The sequence below is a fragment of the Lepus europaeus genome, chromosome 16, assembly GCF_033115175.1.
Source record: "Lepus europaeus isolate LE1 chromosome 16, mLepTim1.pri, whole genome shotgun sequence".
NCBI classification, from domain to species: domain Eukaryota; kingdom Metazoa; phylum Chordata; class Mammalia; order Lagomorpha; family Leporidae; genus Lepus; species Lepus europaeus.
This window is the reverse complement of record NC_084842.1, coordinates 39,794,611-39,822,506: the sequence shown is the minus strand read 5'-3', so window position 1 is coordinate 39,822,506 and position 27,896 is coordinate 39,794,611. Positions and strand designations below refer to the sequence as shown.

Below are 27,896 nucleotides of genomic sequence, written 5' to 3'. Positions count from 1 at the left end.
TGCACTGAAAAACATCTCAAAAGTGGAATGTTAAATGCTGAGGGCAGTTATCACAGGGTGAAAGAGTAGATACTTTTACTTGATTTATTTTGCTTTCTTATCTATCTGAAAACTTAAGATGAGCATATATTACTTTGATAACAGATGGGAATATAAAGATTTTAGAAGATAAAAAGAAAATCATCAAAAAGGGAAATCCCAATATCTCATTGTTTAGAATTTAATTGCTAAGACTGCTTTATTTTTAAAATTTTTTAAATTTTAATTTTAATTAATTTATTTTTTTGACAGGCAGAGTGGACAGTGAGAGAGAGAGACAGAGAGAAACGTCTTCCTTTTTGCCGTTAGTTCACCCTCCAATGGCTGCCGCGGCCGGCGCGCTGTGGCCGGCGCACTGCACTGATCCGATGGCAGGAGCCACGTGCTTCTCCTGGTCTCCCATGCGGGTGCAGGGCCCAAGCACTTGGGCCATCCTCCACTGCATTCCCTGGCCGGAGCAGAGAGCTGGCCTGGAAGAGGGGTAACCGGGACAGAATCTGGCACCCCGACAGGGACTAGAACCCGGTGTGCCGGCGCAGCAAGGCAGAGGATTAGCCTGTTGAGCTATGGTGCTGGCCAACTGCTTTAATAAATTATGTAGTGTTACAAAAATGCAATGTAGTGAAATTTTCTAAGCCCATGATCTCCCCTCCTTGCTTAATATTAATAGCTCTGATACTTTAAGTATGTTTACTTTCAGAATTTTATTTTAAAGGGATTTCTGTGGTATAACATAATGGCTATTATGGGATCTTACTAAAAACCATTTATAATGGTCAAATTACAACATTTGCAATAAGATCTATAAAATTTTCCTGAAAATAGAAAAGGTACACATTATATACCACCTTGAACTTAAATATTTCATTAAATTTTCCAAAATAATTTTGTGTAAAATGTTAGTTTCAAAGAAAATTTGTGGGAAATTATAAGGCAATTATAGAGCTCTTTACAATAAAATTCAAGATAAAATAGTTTTTGCAGGTTGAAAATTTATCAAAAGGCACAAGTAGATTATAAATATATTTTGGCAATCTGATATATAAAAGTACTTTAAAAGTTGTCTAGTTAATTACAGATATGATATGCTTGATGAAATCCACCTGTAAGGCTAACATGCATGATGATTTCTTCCAGCTAAATAGAAATAATTCATTTGAAAAAAATTCTATGAATATTATGATTAGTTTGAGTTCTTCACAAAGATTCTTTTATAAGTTCAGCTAATCTCTGGAAGGCCTAAAATAGAAAAAAAGATAAGAAGTGGTGAGATTAGGATCTCTTTTGGAAACGTCATAACTTTAAAAATTCAAACAGAATGCTCATTGGAAGTTGAGATAAGGCAATGAAAAATCAAGATCATGGCAGTTTTATCTGGCAAGATGCCATCAGTGTCTACTAAGATACATAGGTATAAGTACATTAGATTTTGTTTGACCCTAAATAAGCCCTTCTAATGATTCTTTTCTATTTTATTTACATTATTTTATAATTTCATATAATCTTTTACCTGCATATGCATTTCACATTTTTTAAACTATTCTACTCTACTCATATATAAAAGCAGAGAGAACTTATGAAAAGCACATTCAATGACATAAGAAAGCAAGTAAACCCAAGACACAGCAAAAATGTCCATCCCCCAGGGTAAGTAAGAACTCTCCTCAGGGTTAATATCACTGTTTAATTTATAACTTTTTCTTTTAGATTTCCAGACACACAGCTCTTGGGGTCTTGCTTCTCTGTTTCCTGTTATTTCAGTGAAAGCTAGACTTCACTGATTTCTCTTTACCCTCACCAATCCTTTTTCTTCAGAGAAGAGACTAGTGACTATCATGAAGCTTTTTGCTCAGGTTAATTCCATGAAGAAAGGAAAGAGATTTTCCTTGTAACACACTGGTAATCTCCCAACACTGCTCAGGATGTTCTGAACAGTTATTCATGAAGACAACAAATTTTAACTCCAAATTAGTCTCATTTGTCTGTAGAGACCTAGTCACTGAGAGAAAGGGATCTTTATGTTAGCTGATGATTGGTCCATGAATAAGCTTTCAGAAGCCTAAGAAGACATTAAGCAATGTTTTAACTCAAAGTGAACACAGGCACCAAAACCAGAGTTGACAGTGTTACCGTGATGAGAATACTGTACTCACCACATCCATCTGTTCTGGAGAAACTATGGAGAAGCAAGCTCTCAAGTAAGGGCTGGGAGCAGAGCTGTTAACGTAGAAACCATTTCCTGGAACCAGCAACACCTAAGAGGGTTGGAAAATAAGTAACATGCTATAAAGAAAAACTAGAATACAGGTAAACCTGATCCCAAAGTGGAGAAGGATATTTTTTTTTCCATTTATTAAACTTTTATTTAAGGAATATAAATTTCCAAAGTACAGCTTATGGGTTACAATGGCTTCCCCCCTCCCATAACTTCCCTCCCACCCGCAACCCTCCCCTTTCCCGCTCCCTCTCCCCTTCCATTCACATCATGATTCATTTTAAATTCTTTTTATATACAGAAGATCAGTTTAGTATATATTAGGTAAAGATTTCAACAGTTTGCCCCCATATAGCAACACAAAGTGAAAAAAATACTGTTGGAGTACTAGTTATAGCATTAAATAACAGTGTACAGCACATTAAAGACAGAGATCCTACATAATATTTTTTTAAAAAAGTAATTAATTTTCTATGCCATTTCCAATTTAACACCAGGTTTTTTTTTTTTTTCATTTCCAATTATCTTTATATACAGAAGATCGATTCAGTATATAATTAGTAAAGATCTCATCAGTTTGTACCCACACAGAAACACAAAGTGTAAAAATACTGTTTCAGTACTAGTGATAGCATCTCTGCACATTAGACAACACATTAGGGACAGATCCCACATGGGATGTAAGTACACAGTGACTCCTGTTGCTGACTTAACAATTTGACACTCCTGTTCATGGCGTCAGTATACAATTTTTATATAAATTGTTTTGTCTTCTTGTGATTTCTTTAAGTTTAAAAACAGTTAAAGAAATCACAAGAAGACAAAACAATTTATATAAAATTTATATAAAAATTGTATATGTTATATAATAAAACTGGACAAATGTTTATTACAAATGTGGAAAATACTCTCTTCTCTATGTATAAAAAATGCATAGAGGGGCTGGCACTGTGGCGTAGTAGGTGAAGCTGCTGCCTGCAGTGCTGACATCCTATATGAGCGCTAGTTCGAGTCCTGGCTGCTCCACTTCTGATCCATCTTTCTGCTATGGCCTGGGAAAGCAGTAGAAGATGGCCCAAGTCCTTGGGCCCCTGCATTTACATGGGAGACCAGGAAGAAGCTCCTGTCTTCTGGCTTCGGATCAGCCCAGCTCTGGCCGTAATGGCCATTTTGGGGGTGAACTAGCAGGTGGAAAACCTCTCTTTCTTCCTCTGCCTCTCTGTAACTCTGCCTTTCAAATAAATAAATAAATAAATATTTTCTTAAAAAAGTGTGTAAGATGGAGTGATGAGAACTGCTATTTTTTTTTTTTTTTTAATGAGAGGCAGAGGGACACACATTGGTGGGGTGTGGGTCAGAAGTGTGAGTGCTCCCATCTATTGGTTCACTCCCCAAATGCTTGCAACAGTTGGGCCAGCTGGCTGAAGCAGGAAAAGCAATCCAGGTATCCCTTGTGGCTGGCAGGACCCCAATTACTTGAACCATTAAATGATGCTGTCTCCCAGGGATTGCATTGTTAGGAAGCTGGAATTAGGAGCTGAAGCGGGGACTGAACCTAGACACTTCCATGTGGGACACAGGCCTGCTATTCCAGGTGACCTGCGGCAGAGAGCTGAATGACTGTAAACTCCATCTGCTTCCTGGGCATACACACTGTCCTCTAGCCCCTTTCTTGTTATGTCTGGTCATGTGAGCAAGGCCTCCCCTAGAAAAATCTTTCCACCAGTGACCAACTGCACTTTTTCCATTTTGTAGCAATCTTGGATCCATGTGTTGAAGGTTAAAATGTAACAAGATGGAAACAACCAGGGTCCCCAAATCACTGAGGGAGCAGAGTTGTCTGCAGATCACATCTTTGAATTTTATGAGTAAAAAATAATCTTCTATTGTGTTAAGCCTTTGAGATTTTGGGAGTTTATCTTTCAAAGCAGCTGGCGTTAACTAGTACAATCATGGTCTTCAAAACTGTTAAGTAATTGCTTGTGATGATGACACGGTATGAATCTGGATACTGTCTGCTACCAGATGAGCCAGAGGGAAATGAGTTGGGGCACTCTCATGAAAATGTTTCAAGACAAAAGACGGGTTTCTTTGTCCTGAATAACCATACAATGAAAACTATTAATTCTCTCAATATAGTGGAAAACTTTGGGGTGGACTAGAACCAAGGCAGAGGATGAGTGGTAATTATCTCTTTGCAAGCTGACCAAAATCTGGGCTAAGGTACTGGAATTATAGTTGGAAATGATGTGGAAAATGTAAAGGAACATGCAACAAAACATAGGGAATAAATGAAGTCTGAAAAAAGTACAATAAAATATGAAGTCTACATCCCTAGCGCCCAGACCAGAGATACATACAGTTACTTACCAAATGGTTTTGATAATGGCGTTGATTAAAAAAAAAGCAAAGAAAAAAACTTTATTAAAGTGTTAAAATGTATCTGTTTGGAATCATGAGTATTAGCAAACAGAACATTTTCTCTGCCAAGATTCGTACATTTGGGGATATGAATGCATTCTATTTGTTCACTCAATGGCAGATGTTATTTTCTCAATTAACATTTTGTTATATATTGAATTATTTAATAATAATATATAACATTATTATATATTGAATGCCTACCACTAATTATCAAATGGTTGGCATTTAGACTATTATCAGTATCATGGCAGGATATTATTCAACAGTTAAATAAACCTCATGTTTGAGTATAGATGATACTGGCAAGAAAATGTTTTGGAGATTGTATACAACCTGCTCTGGTCTCTTTAAGTGTCTCTTTCCAATGTTGCATGCGTTTTCTATGAAAGATCAGGTTATTAAGAAATTATTTTCTATGACTACATCTTTGAATCATCTAAAAATGTACTTGTCTTGACTGTTGGGAACTTTTTTTTTCTTCATACTATTTGCTAAACTCTTCGTGTAGGGTTAATCTTAGTGGAGGGTTAATCTTATGACTATGAAGTTAACTGAAAATAGATCTGTAAAAAATAAGAATGGGAACAGGAGAGGAAGGAGAAAGAAGGGTGTGAGGATGGGCAGAAGGGAGGGCATGGTGGGAAGAATCACTATGTTCCTAAATTTGTGTATATGAAATGCATGACGTTTGAAATTCTTAAATAAAATTTAAAAAAAGTATCTGTTTGAAATAAGTCAATTAAATTTTTTATTAAGTATCTACTATTTACTGTTATGAGGATTAGAACAATGACAACTACAAGAGTTCTGCTCTCAAATAAAATGGGTAGGAAGGATAATGGTCTTCCCAAAGGTTACAGTGATGGTTTAGTGAGTTAGTATGTGTAAAGCACCTAGACAAATACCTGTGTTTAGTAGATGCTCAACAAGTAGTAGCCATTAGTATGTGAAATGGAGGGGGTTTTCTCAATAATTATGAAGGTAAAATAGACTCACAGAAGGAAATTTGGAAAATGCATAAAGGTGTAATGGAAGAGGATGCTGGTGCTGGAGGCAGAGGCTTAGCCTACTATGCCACAGCACCGGCCTCCAAGAGCTTTTTTTCAAAAGATTTATTTATTTGAAATGCATAGTTACAGAGAGGTAGAGGCAGAGTTACAGAGAGAGAGAGAGAGAGAGAGAGAGAGAGAGAGAGACAGAGAAGTTTTCCATCCGTTGGTTCACTACCCAGATGGCTGCAAAGGGCTGGAGCTGGGCTGAGCCAAAGCCAGGTGCCAGGAACTTCTTCTAAGTTTCCATGCAGCTATGAGGGTCCAAGGACCAGGGCATCTTCTACTGCTTTCCCAGGCCATAGCAGAGAGCTGGATCCGAAGCAGAGCAGCCAGGACTTGAACCAGTGCCCATACGGGATGCTGGCACTGCAGGGGGTGGCTTTACCTGCCATGCCACAGCACTGGCCCATCCCCAAGAGTTTAAAAATAACCTGTTATTTCATCACCATCCAACCATCCATCCATCCATCCATCTCAAATACTAATGGCTAATACTTATTGAGCATTTACAACATGTGAAGTGTTACTGTGTGCTTCATATTAATTCATTAATCACAACAAGAATCCTGATGAGAGGAATTCTTATTATTCTATTTTATAGAAGAAGCACAGGGAGATTAACTGATCCAAAGCCACATGGATGGAGCCAGGATTCAAACCCAGATGTACGACTCCAGTAAGTGTCCTTTACTAACTAATCAGCAGCTGAGAGGAGTGGCTGTATTTCCATTATTTTAGACCAGCTGAATAATTAAATAACTTAAAACCCATTATGATTTTTAATAATGAGATATTATCATTAGAACACTATGAGTTGGGTGGTAGGCAACAAAAATCATCTCTTTTTATTCCTAGTTGAGTAAAGCACAACTTTAAAGAAAATGTGCCGCTTTTCTTTGGGTCTCCCCTGTGTGTACCACTTCCCAGTTTTACCTCTTTCTTAATGGCTTTTTCTTCAATCAGTTCTTTTACGTCAGAAATGCCCTTAACTTTAATCCACAGAAACATTCCAGCAGTAGGAACATGCCATTCTGCCAAACCTACAAATGAGAATAAACATCTTTCAAGTATACTGGAGTTGGTGCCAAGCATACTGTAAAATCACATAAGTGCAGGAATTATAAACTAGTACTTCCAAAAAAGTTTCTTCAGTGATAATAGTTTAAAAGATACATTTTATGGGCCTTGAAAAATGATGTTCTGGGTTAATTTCAGAGTCAGTGTGCATGAGGGAGGGGAATGAGAGATGCAAATGAAGGCTGAATAGCTCTTCTGTGCACATTTACAATTGCCAGTCTTAGCAGAGAGCAAGAAATCTAGTGCTTCTCTCTCCTTCGGTTAGCTAGAACTAATACCCAAAGGACTGTTTCCATTTAATTTTATTAAAAAATTTTGAGAAGCATGGAAGGAGAGAGGAAAAAAGAATGAGAGAGGGAGAGGGAGAGTGAGAGAGTGAGAGCAAGAGCTGTAAAGAGAGAGAAAAAGTGACTGGGCCTTTGCTGGGACAAAGCTTGGTGCTGGGAACTCCAATCCCATGTCTCACATGAGTGACGGGGATCCAATCACTTCAGGCATTACTGCTGTCTCTCTAGGTCTGCATTAGCAGGAAGCTGGAGTCGGGAACTGGAATTAAGAATCAAACCTAGGCCCTCTGACATGGTAATAAGGCATCAAGCAATTTAGCCCATAGGCTAAACTCCCAGCCCATTTCAGTTTTAAAAGAGGATTCTTCAAGTCTTTCTGAAGTTTTCCAGCATGTCAATAAATTTGTCATTTATGTAACAGTTTAGATGTACAACAGATTAGTTTCTTTTTTTTTTTTATCAGAATGTAAGTACAAGTGCTTAAAACTCAAGAATTCCAGATGCACTTTTAAGCTTTATATTTCACTATTTAGACAGAGCAATCAAGAAGAAAATATAATTAATTTGCTTTTAATTACTATCTTTTTGTAAAGGGAAAACTTGCTGTGAGTTAAAACTTTTTCATTAGTACTACTGTGCAAAGTGGTAGGACAGAACTCTTATCCAAAGTTAATTTTTATTTAGAAAGATTTTATAGGGAATGGGATATGACAAAAGTAAGGAATTGATATTTTTATATTATTGATATTCATGTTAAAGACATTTTTAATGATGAACAGGGTACTTCAGATAGTTCACAGAAAAACAGAAGTAAAAGATGAGTGTATTTTATTGCAAAAAAATTTATTTAAAATCCATGCATAGTTTCTTCAGAATATGCACTTTCCATGGATCTTTTGAAGATTACTCATATGCATGGAATTGGCACCAAAATAAATTTTTTATTTCTATTTTTTTGAACTTTTTCACATATCTTGTAATTAAAACCATTTAATTCATCCAGGTTTCTTCCATAATAAAAAATAAATGTAAAACATTGCCATTAAATTAGCAAAAGAACATATTTACAAATAAGTGATGTTAATTACAAAGAAAATCATTTGAGAGATATGTCTTATCTGAAAGGTTTTCAAAGACTTCATGAAAATCACACATAAAGAAAAAATTGCATGGATTTCAAAAATTTTTTGCAATGAAATGAACATCTTTTAATTCCATTTTCACGAACTTTTTGAAGTCTGCTCATATTTATCTTTAGGTAGTTTAGTTAGAAATGGAATATGTTGTTTGGTATTTTCTATCTGGGGCAAATTCTGAAATAACTTGAACATTTTTTGAACATGAGACATTATTTAGCTTTAAGTAAGTTATGGCTGCTTGATTTTTGGCCTTTTTTTCTTTTAAATCACAAATTCTTTGTAGCAGATGAGTAGAGATAGGTTACACTGTACCAGGAGTTACTTGTATAACCATTGAGAGGGTAACATTCTCTTGGCAAGAATACCCTTGAACTGCTGCTTCTCTTCCTCCAGGATTGTTAATAATCTGTGTGTGTCACCCTCGCTCACAGGTGCTACTAGTTATCACCAGGGCGCATGTGTGGTCCACTCACCACTTAACCACTTGTCTGCGGCTGCCAGTGCTGCATCCCTCTGGTTCCTATAGAAATGAATAACCCTAGAAAAAGAAATCAGTAAAAACGATGTCTTCACTATATTGACTGCAGAAACAAGAAAGGCACTAGGCTCTAGGCTCTGAGAATTTGCTTTCTATCTTGATTAAAATAAGAGAACAGAACATTTCTGTTTAACTTATGTGGTGATAAACTTTTTAAACATTCTGGTTTTTTCCCTTATTGTGGAATAATTAAAAAATGAAAATGAACAGAGCACAGTCTATTTCTGTGTGCATCATGGAACACAGAGGTAGCAGAGTGAGTCTTTGTGTTTGGTTGTCTAAAATAATGACTATCATTTGTGGGTAGGAGAACAGTCAACATCCAAGAAAACACCATTGAAACGATGAATCACTGGTTTGGGAATGAGGACATCTTTCCTTACTTCTATATGGCCTAGCAGGAACTACAATACCTAACTAAATTAATTCACAACTTGCACTGCTATGTGATTATTCAGGCAAATAATATTCTTACTCATCTGAGCCAATTCCTGTGTTATATAACCCTTAGAGTTAGTTATTAAAGAAAATATTTATAAGTCTGATAGTTTACCTTCTAAATTAGTTGAATAAGTGAATCCTAATCTGGTGGGAATTTCAGATTACCTTAGGTATAAGGTGGATTCCACTTTCAAATCATACCCTGTTTGCTCCTGACAACACTTTCCAAGTGGAGAGCTAATGAAATGAACAGATGTCTGACTTCTAACAGATGGTTCCTAGTGTCTATCTTAGGATACTTAAGATGGGAGAATATTAAGTCAATACTCTGTGTGATCTGTCCTTTGTCCGTTGGAATTGCTATTTTGTTCACAAACATTTTAACAAAGGATTCAATACCTGTCTACGTGAGCCAGGAAACCCTCTTCTCCCCACTGGTGTAAAAGCTGGGATACCATAAGCTAAAAGAGGTAAGAATAACTAATGTTATGGTTCATCACCTAAAAATGTTTTTTTCAAACCAAAAAGCAAGTCACTCTTTTTTATAAAAAATTTTAATTAATATAGAGAACAGATTTTATGTATTCCAGGTACATGCAAATCACTCCTTTTAAAATTATATTTAAATACACAAATTTCATGTATTTCATATATACAGATTCAAGAATATAGTGATACTTTCCACCCTGTCCTTCCTCCTGCCCCTGCTCCCATCCTTCTTCCTCCTCCCTCTTCTATTCCTACTGTTTTTACAAAGATCGATTTTCAGTATACTTTATACTCATAAGATTAACTCTAAGTAAATAGCTCAGCAAATAGTATGAAGAAAAGAAAACCACTGTTCATCAACAGTTGAGACAAGAGCTATAAACAATCATTGAATTTCAAAATGTCAATTTCAGTCCTATACATTACATTTTAGGTACTCTATTAATTACCACAGATCAGGGAAAACAAATCACTCTTAATTACACATAAACCACCATGAAAAGACATAACATATATCTACCTTATATGGTCAGTGAATTATAATAAATGTTATTTAATAACAATGAGAGACTAGAAAAAATAACTATTTATTCAGTATTTGTTATGTGCCAGGCACTACTATAATATATATTATATTGATATATCTTGGTTAATTTAATCTTAATAACTATCTTATTTTGCAGGTGATTTCTATTTTACTGATGAGAACTTGAGGCACAAAGGTTAACTTCTCTGAAGTCACACAGCCAGGATTCAAGGTCAGACTGTCAGCTCCAGATGCATGCTATTAACTACTAGACTCTACAGCTTCTCTAAACACAAAAAATAAATGGTAGATATATAAACTTAGATAATATATTTGGAGATTTTCTCCAAATAGTTATAGATAGAATTTGTTACCTTTGTAACAAATTCAAAAAACACGAAAAATGTTCTGAGTTTTGTAAAAACATGTGGATATCTGTGTTTAATAGAATGCACTAAATCAGGCCGGCGCCGTGGCTCAATAGGCTAATCCTCTGCCTGTGGCGCAGGCACACCGGGTTCTAGTCCCTGTCGGGGCACCAGATTCTGTCCCAGTTGCTCCTCTTCCAGTCCAGCTCTCTGCTGTGGCCTGGGAGGGCAGTGAAGGATGGCCCAAGTGCTTAGGCCCTGCACCCCATGGGAGACCAGGAGAAGCACCTGGCTCCTGCCATAGCATCAGCGCGGTGCGCCGGCCGCAGTGGCCATTGGAGGGTGAACCAACGGTAAAGGAAGACCTTTCTCCCTGTCTCTCTCTCTCTCACTGTCCACTCTGTCTGTCAACAACAACAACAAAAAATAGAATGCACTGAATCAAACAGATGACGTACTCAGCGGCACACACTTTTCTAGTAATTTTGAATTCTTTATTGTTTTTAATTAAAGGTAGTCATTTATGCACATTTTATTTGAAAAACAGGCAGAGGGACAGAGAGGAAATGGAGAGGGGAGAGAGAGAGAGAGAAAAGCAGGGGGGAGAAAGAGCTCTTCCATCTATTGGTTTGGTTTGCTTTCTAAATCCTGCAATAGGCAGGGCTTGGCCAGGCTGAAGCTGGCAGCCTGAACTCCACCTGGGTCTTCCATGTGGGTGACAGGGACCCAAGCACTTGATTCATCACTTGCTGCATTAACAAAAGCTGGACTGGAATTGGAGGAGTAAGTCACCTCCATACGGAATGCGGGCATTCCGAGCAGCGACTTCAGCACAGAATCAAATGCCTGACCCTGAGATCTTATAAAACAATTCAGCTGTGACAGCTATCCAATAATTTCTCAACACTTCTGAGGAAACATATACATTCTTCAAAATTAGCTTTACTTTAATAAAAACGCATTCCCACCAGTGTTTCTGGAGAGGATAGCACATGTGCAATGAAGGCAAGAAATCAATCACTACATAGATTTGGAATCCTTGCTCTTGTTTTAGATTCCAAGACAACAACAGCAAAGTTCATACTACTTCACCAAGGTCAGTTGCATTTTATTCAGCTTCACAACATTTTTATGGAGTTCCTAGGATAGACGCTAGGGACATGGAGTGAATAAGATACTCTGACCCTTAAGAAGTTTGGATTAGGCTGCAAAGTAACACCAGTTAATCCAATTCTCATTTGTCTTTTATAGTAAACACCTGTAGCATTTGGTGTATTATATTGGACTGGGGACTCAATATTGGAATTTTAGAGTAAACACCTGTAGCATCTGGTGTATTATATTGGACTGGGGACTCAATATTGGAGTTTTAGAGTAAACACCTGTAGCATTTGGTGTATTATATTGGAACTGGGGACTCAATATTGGTGATGCAATTTTGGAGATTCAATATTGGTGATTTTCACCTTAACTGAATCTTACTTGCCAACATCTACTTTTTATTCTGATGTGATTTTTAAAAATGCTTATTTCCTAAATTGTCCTTACCTGTGTAAAAGTGCTGGTGTGCAATGACGACACTTGGGTGTGTAAAACAATTCTTTCTATCAAGGGTTTGGGGCCAGTTAGAAACCCTACTCTCAACCTGCACAAAAAAGAAAAGGCACAAAACCAATCCCATAGTCACAATTAATACATATCATCTTATTAACTCAGCTGGGAAGAGTGTGATGGCATGGGGACAAATGGATTCAGACAATTGAAAAATTCTAATAAAACACTTCAAACATAAATTTAAATTTAAATGTACATTTAAAATATAATGCAAGTCAGATCAAGCTTTTTCAAAAGTGCTTTTTCAAATGTGATAGCACAACCCTGACCAGACCCTATGTTTAGATTAATGGCCAAGCATCTTTGACTACTGGAAATGAGTAAAGAGACAAATGCCTGTATTCATATTCATAATCAAACTGATATTTTCAGGCCAGTGGAAGAGAAGCAACTTACATAAAAAGAACTTAGACACATGGGGCCTTACCCAGAGGACAGGACTTTTGATAAAGAATCAGCTCTGATGACACGCCCATCAACATCCATGGAAAGAAATGTTGGTGCCCGGGACTTAAAATGAAAAACAAAACAAAAGTAATAATAATAAAACTGAGAACTGTTAGTTCCTGTATGATTACTGTGTGTAGAACATGAGGGCATGAATTTGGATAGCAGTAGCACAAGTCTCTCTTACCTTTATCTCAACCCTTTAACATGGAATACAAACAGAGGTGCATGCTCTTAAGTAACATTTGCCTGTCTTCATGGCTTTTCTGCCAAACACACACACAGGCCTTCTTCATTTGCTCAAGATGCCATTATTATAAATTTAGAGAAACCTCAAACAGGTCCTCCTTGCCTCAAAGGATAGAAAACCAGAAAAAACAGATTTAGAGAAAGAACTTAGGAACAACTATTTGGCACAAGATAAAAATGAAGAGGGCCAGCAGCATTTAGGCTTGTGTAGAGAATGAAGACCTTTAGAATTAACTAGAGATAAAAAAGATGAGAATGAAGATGAGAAATTTTGTCAGCATGAACTATGGATGTCAATATTTACAGGTACAAATGAGAAAGGGGGTCATGCCAGAGTGTGGTAGGAAGGCAGAGTGATGTTCTTGTAAACTCTGTAGAGAAAACAGAAAACTTTTCTTTCTTCTCAGTAGACTTAATGGTGGGGCGTGGGAGAAGAGGAAAATCCAAGCACATGTTCTCTGTGGCTTTGTGATCAAATAAAGAATCTTATTGGATTTTGAGGACTCAGACTTTGGTTGTCTGTACCACTCCACTGTCTATCAGAGAACAGTCATCATGAAAAGTGGCATACAAGTATAATGAGAATGAATATAAATTCCATTATTCTTCAGGTATGATCCAGGGACACAATGACCAAGATGTCACACCTGTGGTTTGCTGCCTGTGTCCATAATGGACATCACTGATTGAGCACAGCTCTCTGTGTCCTGCAGCTTCATCCTTCTGAGCCGTCATTCTAGTCAGCCTCTATCAAGAGAGTGACATTGACACCCAACATGAAACCTACTTGAGAGTCACAGTTAAAGATGGCCATTGGCCTAACTCTGCCTGTCCGCATGCATGGCATTGACAATGAGCTACTATTACCAAGCTAAGTAATTTCTAGAAAGAGGAGTAATCCAAAAAATGAAAAGTACTAACTCTATGATAAAATTGGAAGACTAAAGATTAAAGTTGTTGGGGCCAGCACTGTGACATAGTGGGTTAAGCCGCTGCCTGCAGTGCTGGCATCCCACATGGGCACAGGTTTGAGACCCTGCTGCTCCACTTCCGATCCAGCTCTCTGCTATAGCCTGGGAAAGCAGTGGAAGATGGCCCAAGTACTTGGGACCCTGCACTCGCGTGGGAGACCCAGAGGAGGCTCCTGGCTCCTGGCTTTGGACTGGCACAGCTCCGGCTGTTGAGGCCAACTGGGGAGTGAACCAACGGATGAAAATGTCTGTCTGCCTTGCCTTCTCTTTCTGTTTAACTCTCAAATAAATAACTCTTTAAAAAAAAAGATTAAAGTTGTGAAACTGATTAGCTTTGATTTAGCAGCCAGGCTAATTATCAAATGCACGGCAATAAGTTACAATACCCTATCTTCTAATAGTGAAATATGTTCATATCATTACCTACCTCGTTGAATTGGAGAAAATAGTAAGGATCATCTTCTATTATGAGGAAATCATATTTTCTTGCGAGCTAAAATATTAAAATAATATGTTTATTTTAAAGGGCTTTCCAAAATTAAAACCATTTGGAATCATAAGTATATATATTCATTTATTCAAGAAACTACAGAATCTCTCTTGTCTTAGGATAAAGAAACGAACAAGGAACTAAAGATTCTTGCTCCCATGGAACCTACATTCTTGTGGGAAAGATAGAATATAAATAATATGGATAGGCCGGTGCTGCAGCTCAATAGGCTAATCCTCCACCTTGCGGCACCGGCACACCAGGTTCTAGTCCTGGTCGGGGCACCAGATTCTGTCCCGGTTGCCCCTCTTCCAGGCCAGCTCTCTGCTATGGCCCGGGAGTGCAGTGGAGGATGGCCCAAATGCTTGGGCCCTGTACCCCATGGGAGACCAGGAGAAGCACCTGGCTCCTGGCTTCGGATCAGCACGGTGCGCCGGCCGCAGCGCGTCAGCCGTGGCAGCCATTGGAGGGTAAACCAACGGCAAAGGAAGACCTTTCTCTCTGTCTCTCTCTCTCTCTCACTGTCCACTCTGCCTGTCAAAAAAAATAATAATATGGAAAAAATAATATGGATAACAAACAAAAGTAGTCCTAGATGGGTATTTGGCCCAGCAGTTAAGACGCTGCTTGGGATGGCTGTGTCCCATATCAGAGCACCTGGGTCAAGTTTAGCCTCTGCCCAGAACTTCTGCTTCCTATTCGTGAACACAATGGGAGGCGGGAGAGGATGGATCAAGTAGTTGAGTCCTTGCCACCTCTGTGGGAGACCTGAACTGAGTTCCTGGCTTTGTCCTGGCCCAGTCCTGGCTGTTGAGGGCATTTACGGAGTAAACTAGCAGATGGGAGATCTCTGTGTTTCTCTCCACATCTCACATAAATAAAAAAAAAAAAATCTGTTAGATGGAGAGGTTATTTACGTGCTTAGTAGAGCATTCCAATGGATCCTTTTTAGGAGGGACAGTAATAGAAGAGTTACTTTAGGTTAATCATTGAGCAGTCCTTCCTGACAGGGCCTCAGAGGGAGTCAGATGTGCAAATACTAAGAAAGAAGATTCTGGACTAAGTAAGGGATGAGTGACAGCAAAGGCCGTGTTTAAGGAATAGAAAGAAAGCTAGTGTGGCTACAGCAAGAAGGATGATTAAGATTTGTTAATGTTTTTCATGTAAAAAATTCAACAACAAAAAATAATCCAACTGGCACTGGCATTGTGGCACAGTGGGCCAAGCCACTGCTTGCAATGCTGGCATCCCATATGGGTGCCATCTGAGACCCAGTTGCTCTACTTCTGACCCAGCTCCCAGCTAATGTGCCTGGGAAACCAGCACAAGACAGCCCAAGTAATTGGGCCCTGTCACTCACGTGGAGGACTCAGATGAAGCTCCTGGCTTCAGTCTGGCCCAGCTTGAGCCATTGAGCCATTTGGGGAGTGAACTAGTGGATGGAAGATCTCTGAACCTCTGTCTCTGTAATCTTTCAAAGAAATAAAATAAATCTTAAAAAACATCCAATTTAAAAGTAGACAAAGGATCTGAACTGACATTTCTCGAAAGAAGAAATACAGGGGCCTGCGTTGTGGTGTAGTGGGTAAAGCTGCTGCCTGCAGTGTATCCCATATGGGCACTGGTTCGAGTCCTGGCTGCTCTACTTCCGATCCATCTCTCTGCTATGGCCTGGGAAAGCAGTGGAAGAAGGCCCAAGTCCTAGTGTCCCTACACCTGCGTGGGAAACCTGGAAGAGGCTCCTGGCTCCTAGCTTCAGATTGGCTTGGTCTGGCCATCTGGGGAGTGAATGAGAGGATGGAAGACCTCTATCTCTGTCTGTCTGTCTCTCTCTCTCTCTCTGCCTCTCTGTAACTCTGCCATTCAAATAAACTTTTTTAAAAAAAGAATACATATGGCCAACAAATATATGAAAAAAATGTTCAATATTATTAGATATCAGGGAAATGCAAATCAAAATCAAAACTACAATGAGATATCACCTCACTCCAATTATATTAATTATAATGACTATAGTTAAAAAGACTAAAATCAACAAATGTGGGTGAGGATGTAGAGAAAAAGGAGCACTCATACACTGTTGGTGGGACTGCAAAGCAGTGTAGCAATTATGGAGAACAGTATGAAAGTTCTTCACAAAACAAAAAGTAGTTCTACCATCTGACCCAGCTGTTCCACTTCTGAGTATACACACAAAGGAGATGAAATCAGCATATGAAAAATACTTGCTCTCCCATGTTCACTGTAGCACAATTCACAATAGCAGAGGTATAGAATCAACTTTGGTGCCCATCAATGTTAAAGAAAATGTGTTTTATGTACACATGGAGTATTATTCAGCCATAAAGAATGAAATTCTGTCATTTGTAGTCGAATGGATGGAACTGGAGGACATTATGTTAAATGAAAGAAGCCAGGCATAGAGAGACAAATATGTATATTCTCACAAGTGGTAGCTAAAGAAAAGGAAAGCTGATCTGAATTTAGACTAGTAATTACTAGAGGTTGGGAAATAGTGGAGATACAGGGAAGGTGGATAACAGGCAAAAAACAGATAGAAGGAACATGTTCTAGTGTTCCACAGTGGGGGGACTACATTTCAAAATAACCCATCACTTACGATACTACTTTCATACTTTATGAAGAACTGAAGAGAGGGGTTCAAAGATTTCAAACATAAATAAATGACAGGAAGGGAATGCTGTTTATTATAAATGCCTTCTAAATGTCTTAAAATATCATAATACCATAAATCTGTATAGTAATTACATATTGCTCAAGAAAATTTATAAAACCTTTGTGGAATGTAAAAAGACTTAAAAAATAAATAAAAGGACTTAGCTTTGCAAAATAGATCAAGGCATTGGGACTTTATTTTCATTGCAGTGGGAAGCCACCAGGGCTCCATGAGCCTGCTTTACGTTGATACTGCAGCAGGGGAGAGGCATGACTGGCTGCTTTGTGAGGAATGACTGGGGAGAGACCACGTGTGAAACAGCAGGTGCAGTGAGGAAGTCCCTGTAAAGGTTCTATGATAGCAGTGGGGAGGTGACTTGGCAAATCGGGTCAGTAATGGTAGCAGAGAAGAATGGGAGGGACTTGGCAAATTGGGTCAGTAATGGTAGCAGAGAAGAATGGGCGGGTTCAGATAAACTTGGTGGTAGTGGTGGGGTCCACATGACAGACTGGATGGGGGAAGGCGAGAAGGGAAGGGGAGGAATAAAGGTTAATAGTTCATGGTTATAGTATTTATGGAGATGGAACGCATGAGTTGTTGTAGAGGAGATGTCTGGGGAAGGGCTGGGGAAAATCAGGAGCTGTACTTTGGCCATTGTTCATGTTAAGTCTGAAATGTTTACATTGTTCATGTTAAGTCTGAAAGCCTATTTGACATCCATGTAGAGGTGTCCAATAGAAAGTTGGATACAAAAGTCTGGAGTTTGAGGGAAGAGGTGGGGTCTAGGCAACATGCGAGTCATCACACACAGAATGGGACTGACTGCAAGGAACTGCATGAGGCTGTTCCGGGCAAGTGTATAAATGGAGTAGAGAACAGAACTCTGGACAGAGCCCAGGATGGTATCCAAAATAAGAAGACAGTATTTTGAAACTTTGTATTTTCTAAGTAAAAGAAACTGGTTATAATCTCTCTTATGATTCCAGTGCATGTGATTTAATTCTCTGTCTTAACATAGTTTTGGGACTATTTTCTAACAGTTCTAAAGGATTGTTTGGAGTTAAAAGGTTAGGGAGCACTGTCAGGTACATAAAAAAGACTTTATGAAAGTTGTATTTCTCTTATTTTTCAGAGATTTTTGTTGAGCTCAATAAATGTTTGAAACTTAAAAAAATTTACAGTGAAAAGCTAGTCACTTTGGGTACTTAAAAGAGACTTTACAAAATAGGAGGCTTGCCTCTTATATTTAGAGAATTCTTAGTAACATGAAATGACAAGAGGGAGGCAGAGAGACAAGTTAACAACACAAATATGAAGTAATAAAAATCAAACTTGAGATCAAATATTAAATAATCTCATAAAATTTAACATCTCAACAAGCATATTGTTTTGTTTCTACTAAAACACCAATTAAAAGAAAAGAAAATAATTAACAAAGGAAGCAGTAACTTACTATGTCTAAATTTATTGGGTCCTTGGCATATATGACTTCCTTTTACTAATAATTACTTTCTTTGAAAACAGGAGCCTGATAAGTAAGGGAACTTGCATTGTATCCTGAAAGGTCAAGAAGCAGCAGGAAGGTAACCACCTCATCCATTCTTTGCAAATACCTCATAGATTTCCTTTTTGCGGTCACTTGTTAATGAGTTTCCAGCAGGGTTGTTGCCGTTTGGGACCGTATAAAGGAACTTGGGAGTGTTCTTCTTAGGGTTCTTTGAATCTTCTGGTTCCCATCTGGAAAGGACTTCTCTGAGGGAGTCTGGAATGATCCCGTATTCATCACTGGCAACATTAATCATGTTGCAGCCCAGGGGCTGCATCTGTTGAGTACAAAAATGAAAGCCCGAATCAGACATGAATGCATGTTAAGTGCCACTGAGTTTTGATTTAACACCAACCAAGAATGTTACAGCTGATCCCCTTAGATCTATAAACCTGCACTCAAATCAATGCTCCAGCGGCCTTAAGTTGTTTATTTTCATTCTAAGGTTTCCCTGGGGTGGTTTCCGTGATTGTTCAAAAATCTCTCTTGTCCTTTCCAAGGGGAAGGACTATACTTTCTTGTCCCATTTAAAAAATTTTTTTAAAATTAATTTATCTGAAAGGTAGAGTGACAGAGACAATAGAGATCATTCATCTACTGACTTTGGAAACACCAACAACAGCTGGGGTTGTGGCAGCCTGAAACCAGGAGCCAGGAACACTATCTGGGTCTCTCACACTAGAGATACAAACCCAAGTATCTGGGCCATCATCTTCTGCCTCTTAGGTGTACAACAGGAAGCTGGATTGGAAGTAGAGTAGCTGGGACTTGAACTAGGCACTCAGATATGGGATGTGGGCATCCAAAGTGGCACCTTATCTTGCTGTTCCACAAAGACTGCCCTCTTGTCCCATTTATATTGGGTTTGTCCATGTGTCTTGCTCTGGCTAACAAACTGTGTGCAGAAGTGTCACATAATTCTGATGCATGTTCCTTTGAAACAGAGCTTTAACATCCAACTTGCGGTTCTCTGTGCCTCTTTTCTGTCTGCTATGAGATGGGCAACGTTCCAGATTGGGGCTGCTTCTGTGAATTTAAGGCTTGGAGTAAAGATGCCATGGAGCCATGGTGGTCTTGTGGTGGGTGCGCAGAGTAAAAGACAGAAACCTCTGTGGTGGAAAGCTACTGAGATACTGAGATCATTTGTTCTACAGCTGATCTGGCCCCTCAGACTGAGTACCTTTATAATTATAATTGGCATTGGTTTACAAAGTGGATAACTCTGAGAGCATGCACTGATGGGTAGCACTGCACCTCCTCAGGCAGAGAGGTCGATGGTTACAAAGTCCTCATACTGGTTTGAGGTTATTTCCCTTCAAAGTCCACTCTTTAGTTCCATCAATTTAAGGGCATGGGGACAGATAAATAGAATTCTTCTGTCACATGGCTAACTTTATATACTTAAGGACAATTCTGTGTTTGTGAAGTCTCCTTCCTTTGGGAAAAAACAACTGCAATTCTTAGAAACATGTATTATGTGGTGTGGTTTCCAGCTCCCTATTCATTCTGACTATGCTTCTCTGAACGTACTCACTTGCAGACATTTCCATCCTAATGCAGAGAGCCCAAAAGAAACCCAGTTCTCACCAGTGTTCTGACCAGTGCACAGCACACTCAGGAAATCAGCTTCCTCATTCAGGATATTATAGTTTTGTTGACTTAACACTAATGTGATAGTACTAGTTAACACCATAGTAGTTTAAAGCTTTATTAAATTTATATGTAACATGGTTATACTTATGCATATGGTAATAAAAGATGGAAATTAAAATATATGTAAAAATGTAAATTAAGTCACATTTCAAGAAAAAAAATTAAGAAAATTGGGCTTGATTTTTACAACCTAATTTTAGTACCTATACATTTAGATTTTAAAAAAATGCTGGTGGAACTTTGATCAAGTAGTTAAGATGCCCACATTCCTTTCTGCAGTGCCAGGATTCATGTCCAGACTCCTGCAAGTCATCACCCAGGAGGCAGCAGGTCATGGCTCCAGCAGTTGGGTCCCTTCCATCCCCATGGGATAACTGGGTTGAGTTCCTGGCTCCCAGCTTCAGCCTGGTCTGGTCCTGGCTGTTGTGGACATTTGGGGAGTGAACCAGTGGATGGGGGCCCTATGTCTGTTTCATCTCATACAGATTTTGAATATATCATTTAAGATTCTGTTGACAGATGAAAGATGCCATTTTATTTTCAAAGGACAGATAATTGTAAAGGTAGAATGTTTTTCTTTTCTTATTTATTATAAGAGAGGTGCCTTTTGTAAAAGTGTATACTCACAGCTTGAAGTGTTCCTGCATAAACAGGTTCATTCAGGAGGATATTATCTCCAGGGTTAATGATCATTTCAAATACCTAACAAAAGAAGCACAGGTTAGGTGGGACAATATAATTTCATTCTCAGAACCCCCTTCTCAAGCCCGAGTTCTGGGCATTCTAGAGTAGGAGACAGCAAGTCTCTGCTTTTATAGCGAGAAAGCCATCACAGACAATGTAGAAATAAATGGGTGTCCTGGAGCCTTAACATAGCTTTATTTACAAAATTAGATGAAGTGCTGAATTCAGCTTTCAAGTCATTGTCTGCCAACCTCTGTGCTAGGATAAGGTGAAAAAGAAAGTAACTGGTGAGACTCCTAAAATTCATTTATTCTTTTCAATGCTTCTTTGAAAATATATTAAATGGACCGGCACCACAGCTCACTAGGCTTAATCCTCCACCTGCGGTGCCGGCACTCCGGGTTCTAGTCCTGGTTGGGGCGCCGGATTCTGTCCCGGTTGCTCCTCTTCCAGTCCAGCTCTCTGCTGTGGCCAGGGAGTGCAGTGGAGGATGGCCCAGGTCCTTGGGCCCTGCACCCCATGGGAGACCAGGAGAAGCACCTGGCTCCTGGCTTTGGATTGGCGCGGTGCGCCGGCCGCAGCGCACTGGCTGGAGCGGTCATTGGGGTTGAACCAACGGCAAAGGAAGACCTTTCTCTCTGTCTCTCTCTCTCACTGTCCATTCTGCCTGTCAAAAAAAATATATTAAATGTCCCCTATGAGTCAGGCCTGTTCAAAATACGGTGCAAAATGGCATGGTTCTTACTCTCATAAAGCTGCCAGTTCACTGGGAAAGCTAGCAACTCATCAAATAACTGCCCAAATAAGGATATAAAAAATTAAAAGAAGTAGTGTGATTAACTGAGAGGCACAAAGTTGTAAAAGCTCATTGTAGGAGACAATGGGAAGTCAGGGAATTCAGAGAAGGCTTCCTTGAGGAAGTGATGAGTTAGTACTGGGGATGGCAACACGCACATTTTGAGAACATGGAAAAAATTCTGGGGACTGAGATGAGTATAAAGCAGAGAGTGAATGACACCAGAGATGTGGGCAGACAGTACACCATGGTAGGTATTTGGGCCAAAGAAGATAAGTATCAATTTTAAGAAAGGGTAGGGAAGAAGAGTCACACTATCAGATATGTATTTTGGAAAGATCAGTCTGGCTGTAGGATGAGTATCTTGGGAAGAGCTTGGGAAGTTTTTAGATTGTTTGGCAAGTTATTGCTTCAGTTCTGGGACAGCTTAGGGTAGTATAAAGCACAGTGATTGAATTAAACAGAAGAAGTGGAGATGTTTAGGAAATAAAAACCAACAGAACTTGATTATGGACTGTCCAGGAGTGAGGAACAGGTCTATAAAGTGGCTCCTGGATTTCTGGCTGTGGAACTAGACAAGGTGGCAGTGGTGCCCTTCATGGAAACATGGAACCAACGAATTGTCCATTTCTGAGTGCGATGATGAGGAGCTGTTTTGGTTTAGGCACCTTTGAAAACAGCCTGCAATGATTTCAGGGGGCAGAGGGGCACATGGAAGGAGCTTGGGAGTTACTAGCACTCAGATACCCTGTGGGTGAGAATGGAGGCATCCAGTGAATGTGTACAGACCCAGGAAATAAGATGCTCAAGGACTGAGGCTTAAGGAGCCCCAATAAATAGTGACCAGGTGGAAGAGGACACTGCAAATAGGCAGGGCAAGTGGGCTGGAGGAGACCCCTACCAGGGGTACAGGGAGAGCCAGGGAGAGTGCTTCAGAAAGGAGTGGAGGATGGCAGTTACCAGATCTACAGAAATCAAGGAAGATGAGGCTTGACAAATCGTAGGACATTTTATGAACAATATGATACCTACTGATGTTAGACTCAGGAAACTGATCTTTCCAGTCTAAATCAAAGGAGTCTACTAGGACTAAATTATACATAGGTCAAAATATATTCCTCCTTTCCCTTGTGAAAACCATAATCCCCAGTTCAAGCCCTTCTTTCTATCATTTTAACCACCTACATCTCACAACAAATAGGGAGCACCATAATCAGTTGGGGTAGAAGATCTGGCTTTGGTTCCCCATCATGTTCAATTCATATTTTCCTTATGAGCTTTTGGCATCTTACAACAAACAGTATCCTCTGAAAATTTCCTAACTGACTCGGGCTTTACAGGCTATCCTGGAATTCGAGAAATCACTTGGGTGGCATGTGCATTACCAATAGATCAAACCAAACCTAATCATATATTTTCCATGTTGGTTAGGGCTATACACATGTCAAATATCCTAAATTAAAAGGGACAGCTGTTTACCAGGTGGGAGCATTGTCTAATAGATATTGACAGAAACACAGAGAACAAAAATACCATCTGTGACAGATGAAATAATAACTAGATTCCTACTAATGCTCTGTAATAAAATGAGCATGTCTTATTGATTAAATTATCGATGCATTTGGCCAGTTATGCTATCTTCCTTCTTTGATATCACTGCTGTTGTGACAACTAAAGAAGAAATTTTCTTGAGCATTGTCCTGTAAGAAAAGCTCATAGGATCCCTCCCTATGAAAAACATTTCATAGAAAAAGACTTTGAAAATATCAATCCAGGCCGGCACCGCGGCTCAATAGGCTAATCCTCTGCCTGCGACGCTGGCACACCGGGTTCTAGTCCCGGTCGGGGCACCGGATTCTGTCCTGGTTGCCCCTCTTCCAGGCCAGCTCTCTGCTATGGTGCGGGAGTGCAATTGAGGATGGCCCAAGTGCTTGGGCCCTGCACCCGCATGGGAGACCAGGAGAAGCACCTGGCTCCTGGCTTCGGATCAGCGAGATGTGCCAGCCGCCCCGGCCATTGGAGGGTGAACCAACGACAAAAAGGAAGACCTTTCTCTCTGTCTCTCTCTCTCTCACTGTCCACTCTGCCTGTCAAAAAAAAAAAAAAAAAAATCAATCCAGAGTCACAAATGATTCTCTTCAAGCAAAAACCCAAACAACCTCTTCACTTTTTATAATTAAATGGAAAAAGAAGAAAATTTTTTCTTTCTTTCTTTTCTTTTTTTTTGGACAGGCAGAGTTAGACAGTGAAAGAGAGAGAGACAGAGAGAAAGGTCTTCCTTTCGTTGGTTCACCCCCAAATGGCCGCTATGGCCGGCGTGCTACGCGATCTGAAGCCAGGAGCCAGGTGCCTCCTCCTGGTCTTCCATGTGAGTGCAAGGCCCAAGCACTTGGGCCATCCTCCACTGCCTTCCTGGGCCACAGCAGAGAGCTGGACTGGAAGAGGAGCAACCGGGACAGAATCTGGCACCCAAACTGGGAACCTGGGGTGCCAGTGCCGCAGGCAGAGGATTAGCCAAGTGAGCTGCGGTGCCAGCCAGAAACTTTTTTCAATTTCAGAAAATCTTTAAAAAATATTTCTAGGCATGCAAACAATTATTGTGTAATTTAATTAAAATCCATTAATAGAAGTGAGATTATAGTTTTTACATTTCTACTAAAGAAAAAAGAACGCTACTCTTATTACTCTTTAAATAACAGTCATATTTTAATCTAGATGTGAAGTGAATACAAAGAATTCCATTTTGTCTTTGCATTCCCATTTATAATTCTAAGTAAAGACAAGAAAGACAACCAATAATCCACAAAATGTGATCCTCTTGTGGTTCAGTGAGAACACATTTAATTCTTCATGTAGGTTACCTTGTCCTTTCAGTCTTACCTTACAAAGCCCATCTTGGCTACCAGATGTGACACAGATATCCATCTGTCCTTGATCAGGTGGATAGTGGATGGTGGGAGGACTGTGCAATTTAACTTGGAATTGTTTTAGCCAGGACACAAGCTCTGGAATTCTAAAGCATAAAGCGTGTTTTTAAATTTGTAGGAGTAAAAAAATCATAGTAATAGTAGACATGGAGTGAAACTGACATTTTGAGAATCGATGATTGTTTACAGACCTTGTCTCTATTGTTGAGGAACAGTGTTTGTTTCCTTCATACTATTTGTTGAACTCTTTACTTAGTGTAGTGTTAATTTTATGAGTATAAAGTAAACTGAAAATAGATTTTTATAAAAATTAAGTGTAAGAGTAGGAGAGGGAGGAAAAAGGCTGGGAGTGTGGGCAGAGGTAGAGTAGGGTGGGAAATATCACTATGTTCCTATGAAATACATGAAATATGAAAAAAAATTCCCAAAAGATAAAAATAGACATGAAGTAAATGGTAGTTTTATAACAAGTCTTTTATACATTCAATGTAAAAGCCTTCAAATGCCTCTGTCAGTATTAATAGTCCCATTAAAATTTTTATTTATTTATTTGGGAGACAGACACAGAGAAACACACACACACACACACACACGGGTGGGGAAGGGAGGTGGGGAAGAAGAGGGACAGATAAAGAACTCCCATCTTCTGCTCCCTTCCTCAAATGGCTGCCATGGGTGAAGCTGCGCCAGGCTGACAGCCAGGAGCCCAGGGAACTCAATCTAGATCTCTCTGGAGATTAGGAAATTCACATAAAATCAATCATTTAATCAATCAATGAGCTGAGATTTGAAGCTATAATCTTTCTTATTCCAAAGCCTGAGGTTCTGTTTTATGCTAGAGCATTCAATGAGTAATTGATTCTTTGTTCTTCAGGAGATATCTGTAGGCTACCTAGAATTTCAGGCTCAGTAAGTTCTTTGTATCATGGAGAGAAAAGCCCAAACACATATCACTTACATATAATAGCATTATTTCAATGTTCTTTTCAATCATAGAAAAAAGATTTGAATTAAGTATAATTTATAGGCTCTCCATAAATATTTACCATTCAAAGATGGTCAGCTAAATAAGGTTTTAAGGTATGTGTTTCAGCTTGCCTTGAAGGAATTAAAGACAGTTGAACCTATGAGATACCTATGAGGTATTTGCATACCTGTCTATTTAGACATAATTATTAGAAAATTACCCAGAAACATTAAATTGCTGCTTCCTTAGTCCTCACTTCTCCCAAAATACTTCTTCACCTCACTGGCTTCTCATTTTTTCACTCAGCTCAAATGGCACTTCCTTCTTGAGGCGCTCTCTCTCTCTCTCTCTCTCTCTCTCAGTTACTTAAGATGAAAATGCAGTCACTGGGGAGTTTTAAGCATAAATACTCCTTTTTAAAAATTGTGTATCTATTTTTATCTACTTGAAAGGCAGAGAGAGAGAGAGAGAAGAGAGATCGATCTTCCATCTGCAGGTTCACTCCCCAAATGTCTGTAACAGCCAGGCTTAGGCCAGGCTGAAACCAGGAACCCAAAACTCCATCTAGGTCTCTGATGTTGGGGGCTGGTACTTAAGTACTTGAGCCATCTGCTGCCTCTCAGGATGCATTAGCAGGAAGCTGGATTGGAAGCAGAGCATCAGGGATTTGAAGCAGTACTCTGATATGGGATGTAGGCATCCCAAAAAAGTGGAAACAACCCGCCATACCACAATGCCTGACTTAATATCCTTTTTGCTCTTAATCATTCTTTGAAAACCCTTTCCTTAAACCTAACCATTGAACACTAAGTTTAAAAAGATACAAGTCCCTTTACCAGTAGCCTTAGAATACTGTTCATGAAAATGACCCAAAGAAATTGTTGATAACCTACCCAGCACTTGGAGAATACTGAAGTGCTCTCTTCATCATCTCTTCTCCAAATTGGATGGTCATTCCATTTTCTACAGTGATAACAGCGCTCTTAAAGGGGAACGTACTTGGATTTGGGTATCCAGGAGCCAAGGAGATGAGGGATTTTGATGCCTTGGCTATTACATCAGCTATAATAAACATGAGAGAAAAGAAATACTTTCATTGAGGATTTTTATAAACAGACAGTTGATTACAGTCAACCACGTATAAAGTTTAACAATGACTATGATGGACTGTGCAACTGTCTGAATGTTGGTGTTCCCCAAATCCACATGTTGGAACTAACACCCAACGTCATAGCATGAGGGGGTGGGACCTTTAGGAGGGCTCTGCCCTCATGAATGGGATGAATATCCTTAAAAAGAGGTCCGAGGGAGTGTGTATGCTCCTTTCCGCCCGTGACGACACAGGTCACTCCCTTTGCCCCATGAGGACAAAGCAACAAGGCTCTATTATTACTGAACGTGGTCTCACCTGACATGGAATGCGCTGGCATCTTGATCTGGGGCTTCCTAACCTCCAGAACTGTGTTGTTTCTAAATTACTCACGTGACGGCATGTCCAGACAGCAGTCCACAGGGACTAAGGATGTTAGTTTAATATGGAATACTTTCCCCGTCTCTGTACTGGTGGAGAGACTACTGAGGTGATCGAGGAGTAACCCTCCGTGCTCAGGAAGCCAGCGAAAACCAAGGATCCCCTACAGCCTCCTCCGCTTAATCCTACCCTGCCCTGTGGCGCCTGGGAGCTCGCTCAGCCCTTTCCCTGCCATTGACCTGGCCCTCCTCGCTCCACACATAATTGCACGTAGTGCCGGCCGGCACCCAGCTTCCCAAGACAGCAGTGCCGTCCACGCACGTCCTCAGCACCTGTCCCTCTCCACCGCAGCTCCAGCTCCATCTGGTAACGACACTCTACCGCCCGCCCGGCGTCCCAGCCCCGCGCGCTCTTTGCCCACAAGGGCTGCAGGGCCTACGTCGTTCCTCCGCGTTTAGAGGTCTCGCCGTTCAATGAACGGATGCCACCGAGGGTCACTTGGTGGCACCCAACTCTTAGGGGCTCGGCGAGGAAAACCCCACCGCAGGGGGCAGCGGCGCTGGCTCCGCATCTCACCCGTGGTTCGGATGGGAGAAGGCCGCCTGGCCGCACTCGTGGCCGTGATGAACCGTGCGTAGTTCATGCCTGGTACAGCCAAGCAGCGAGCTCCGGCTTCAGTTGTGGATGACTAGGAAAACCAAAGAGCCCGGTCAAGTCCTTCGTCTCAGCGCTCACTCCGGCCACTGGCTGTTACCCGCAGCGCCCGCACAGCACCGCCTAGGCTCCGCCGCTTGCAGGCTGCGTCCGGT

The 27,896-nt window shown here is 40.0% G+C and overlaps 1 protein-coding gene across 1 annotated transcript; it reads right to left on the bottom strand.

Annotated features, from left to right (window-relative positions):
* Positions 1-724: 724 nt before the first annotated feature.
* AADAT (aminoadipate aminotransferase) lies at positions 725-27,896 on the bottom strand. The gene is made up of 13 exons (XM_062213459.1): positions 27,664-27,896; positions 26,510-26,678; positions 24,603-24,735; positions 20,870-20,944; positions 18,657-18,866; positions 14,304-14,369; positions 12,637-12,719; positions 12,144-12,240; positions 9,612-9,673; positions 8,707-8,771; positions 6,664-6,770; positions 2,193-2,294; positions 725-1,278 (listed from the first exon to the last, which is right to left on the bottom strand). The coding sequence occupies exons 1-13, from the start codon at positions 27,728-27,730 to the stop codon at positions 1,237-1,239; spliced, it is 1,278 nt and encodes a 425-aa protein (XP_062069443.1). The 5' UTR covers positions 27,731-27,896; the 3' UTR covers positions 725-1,236.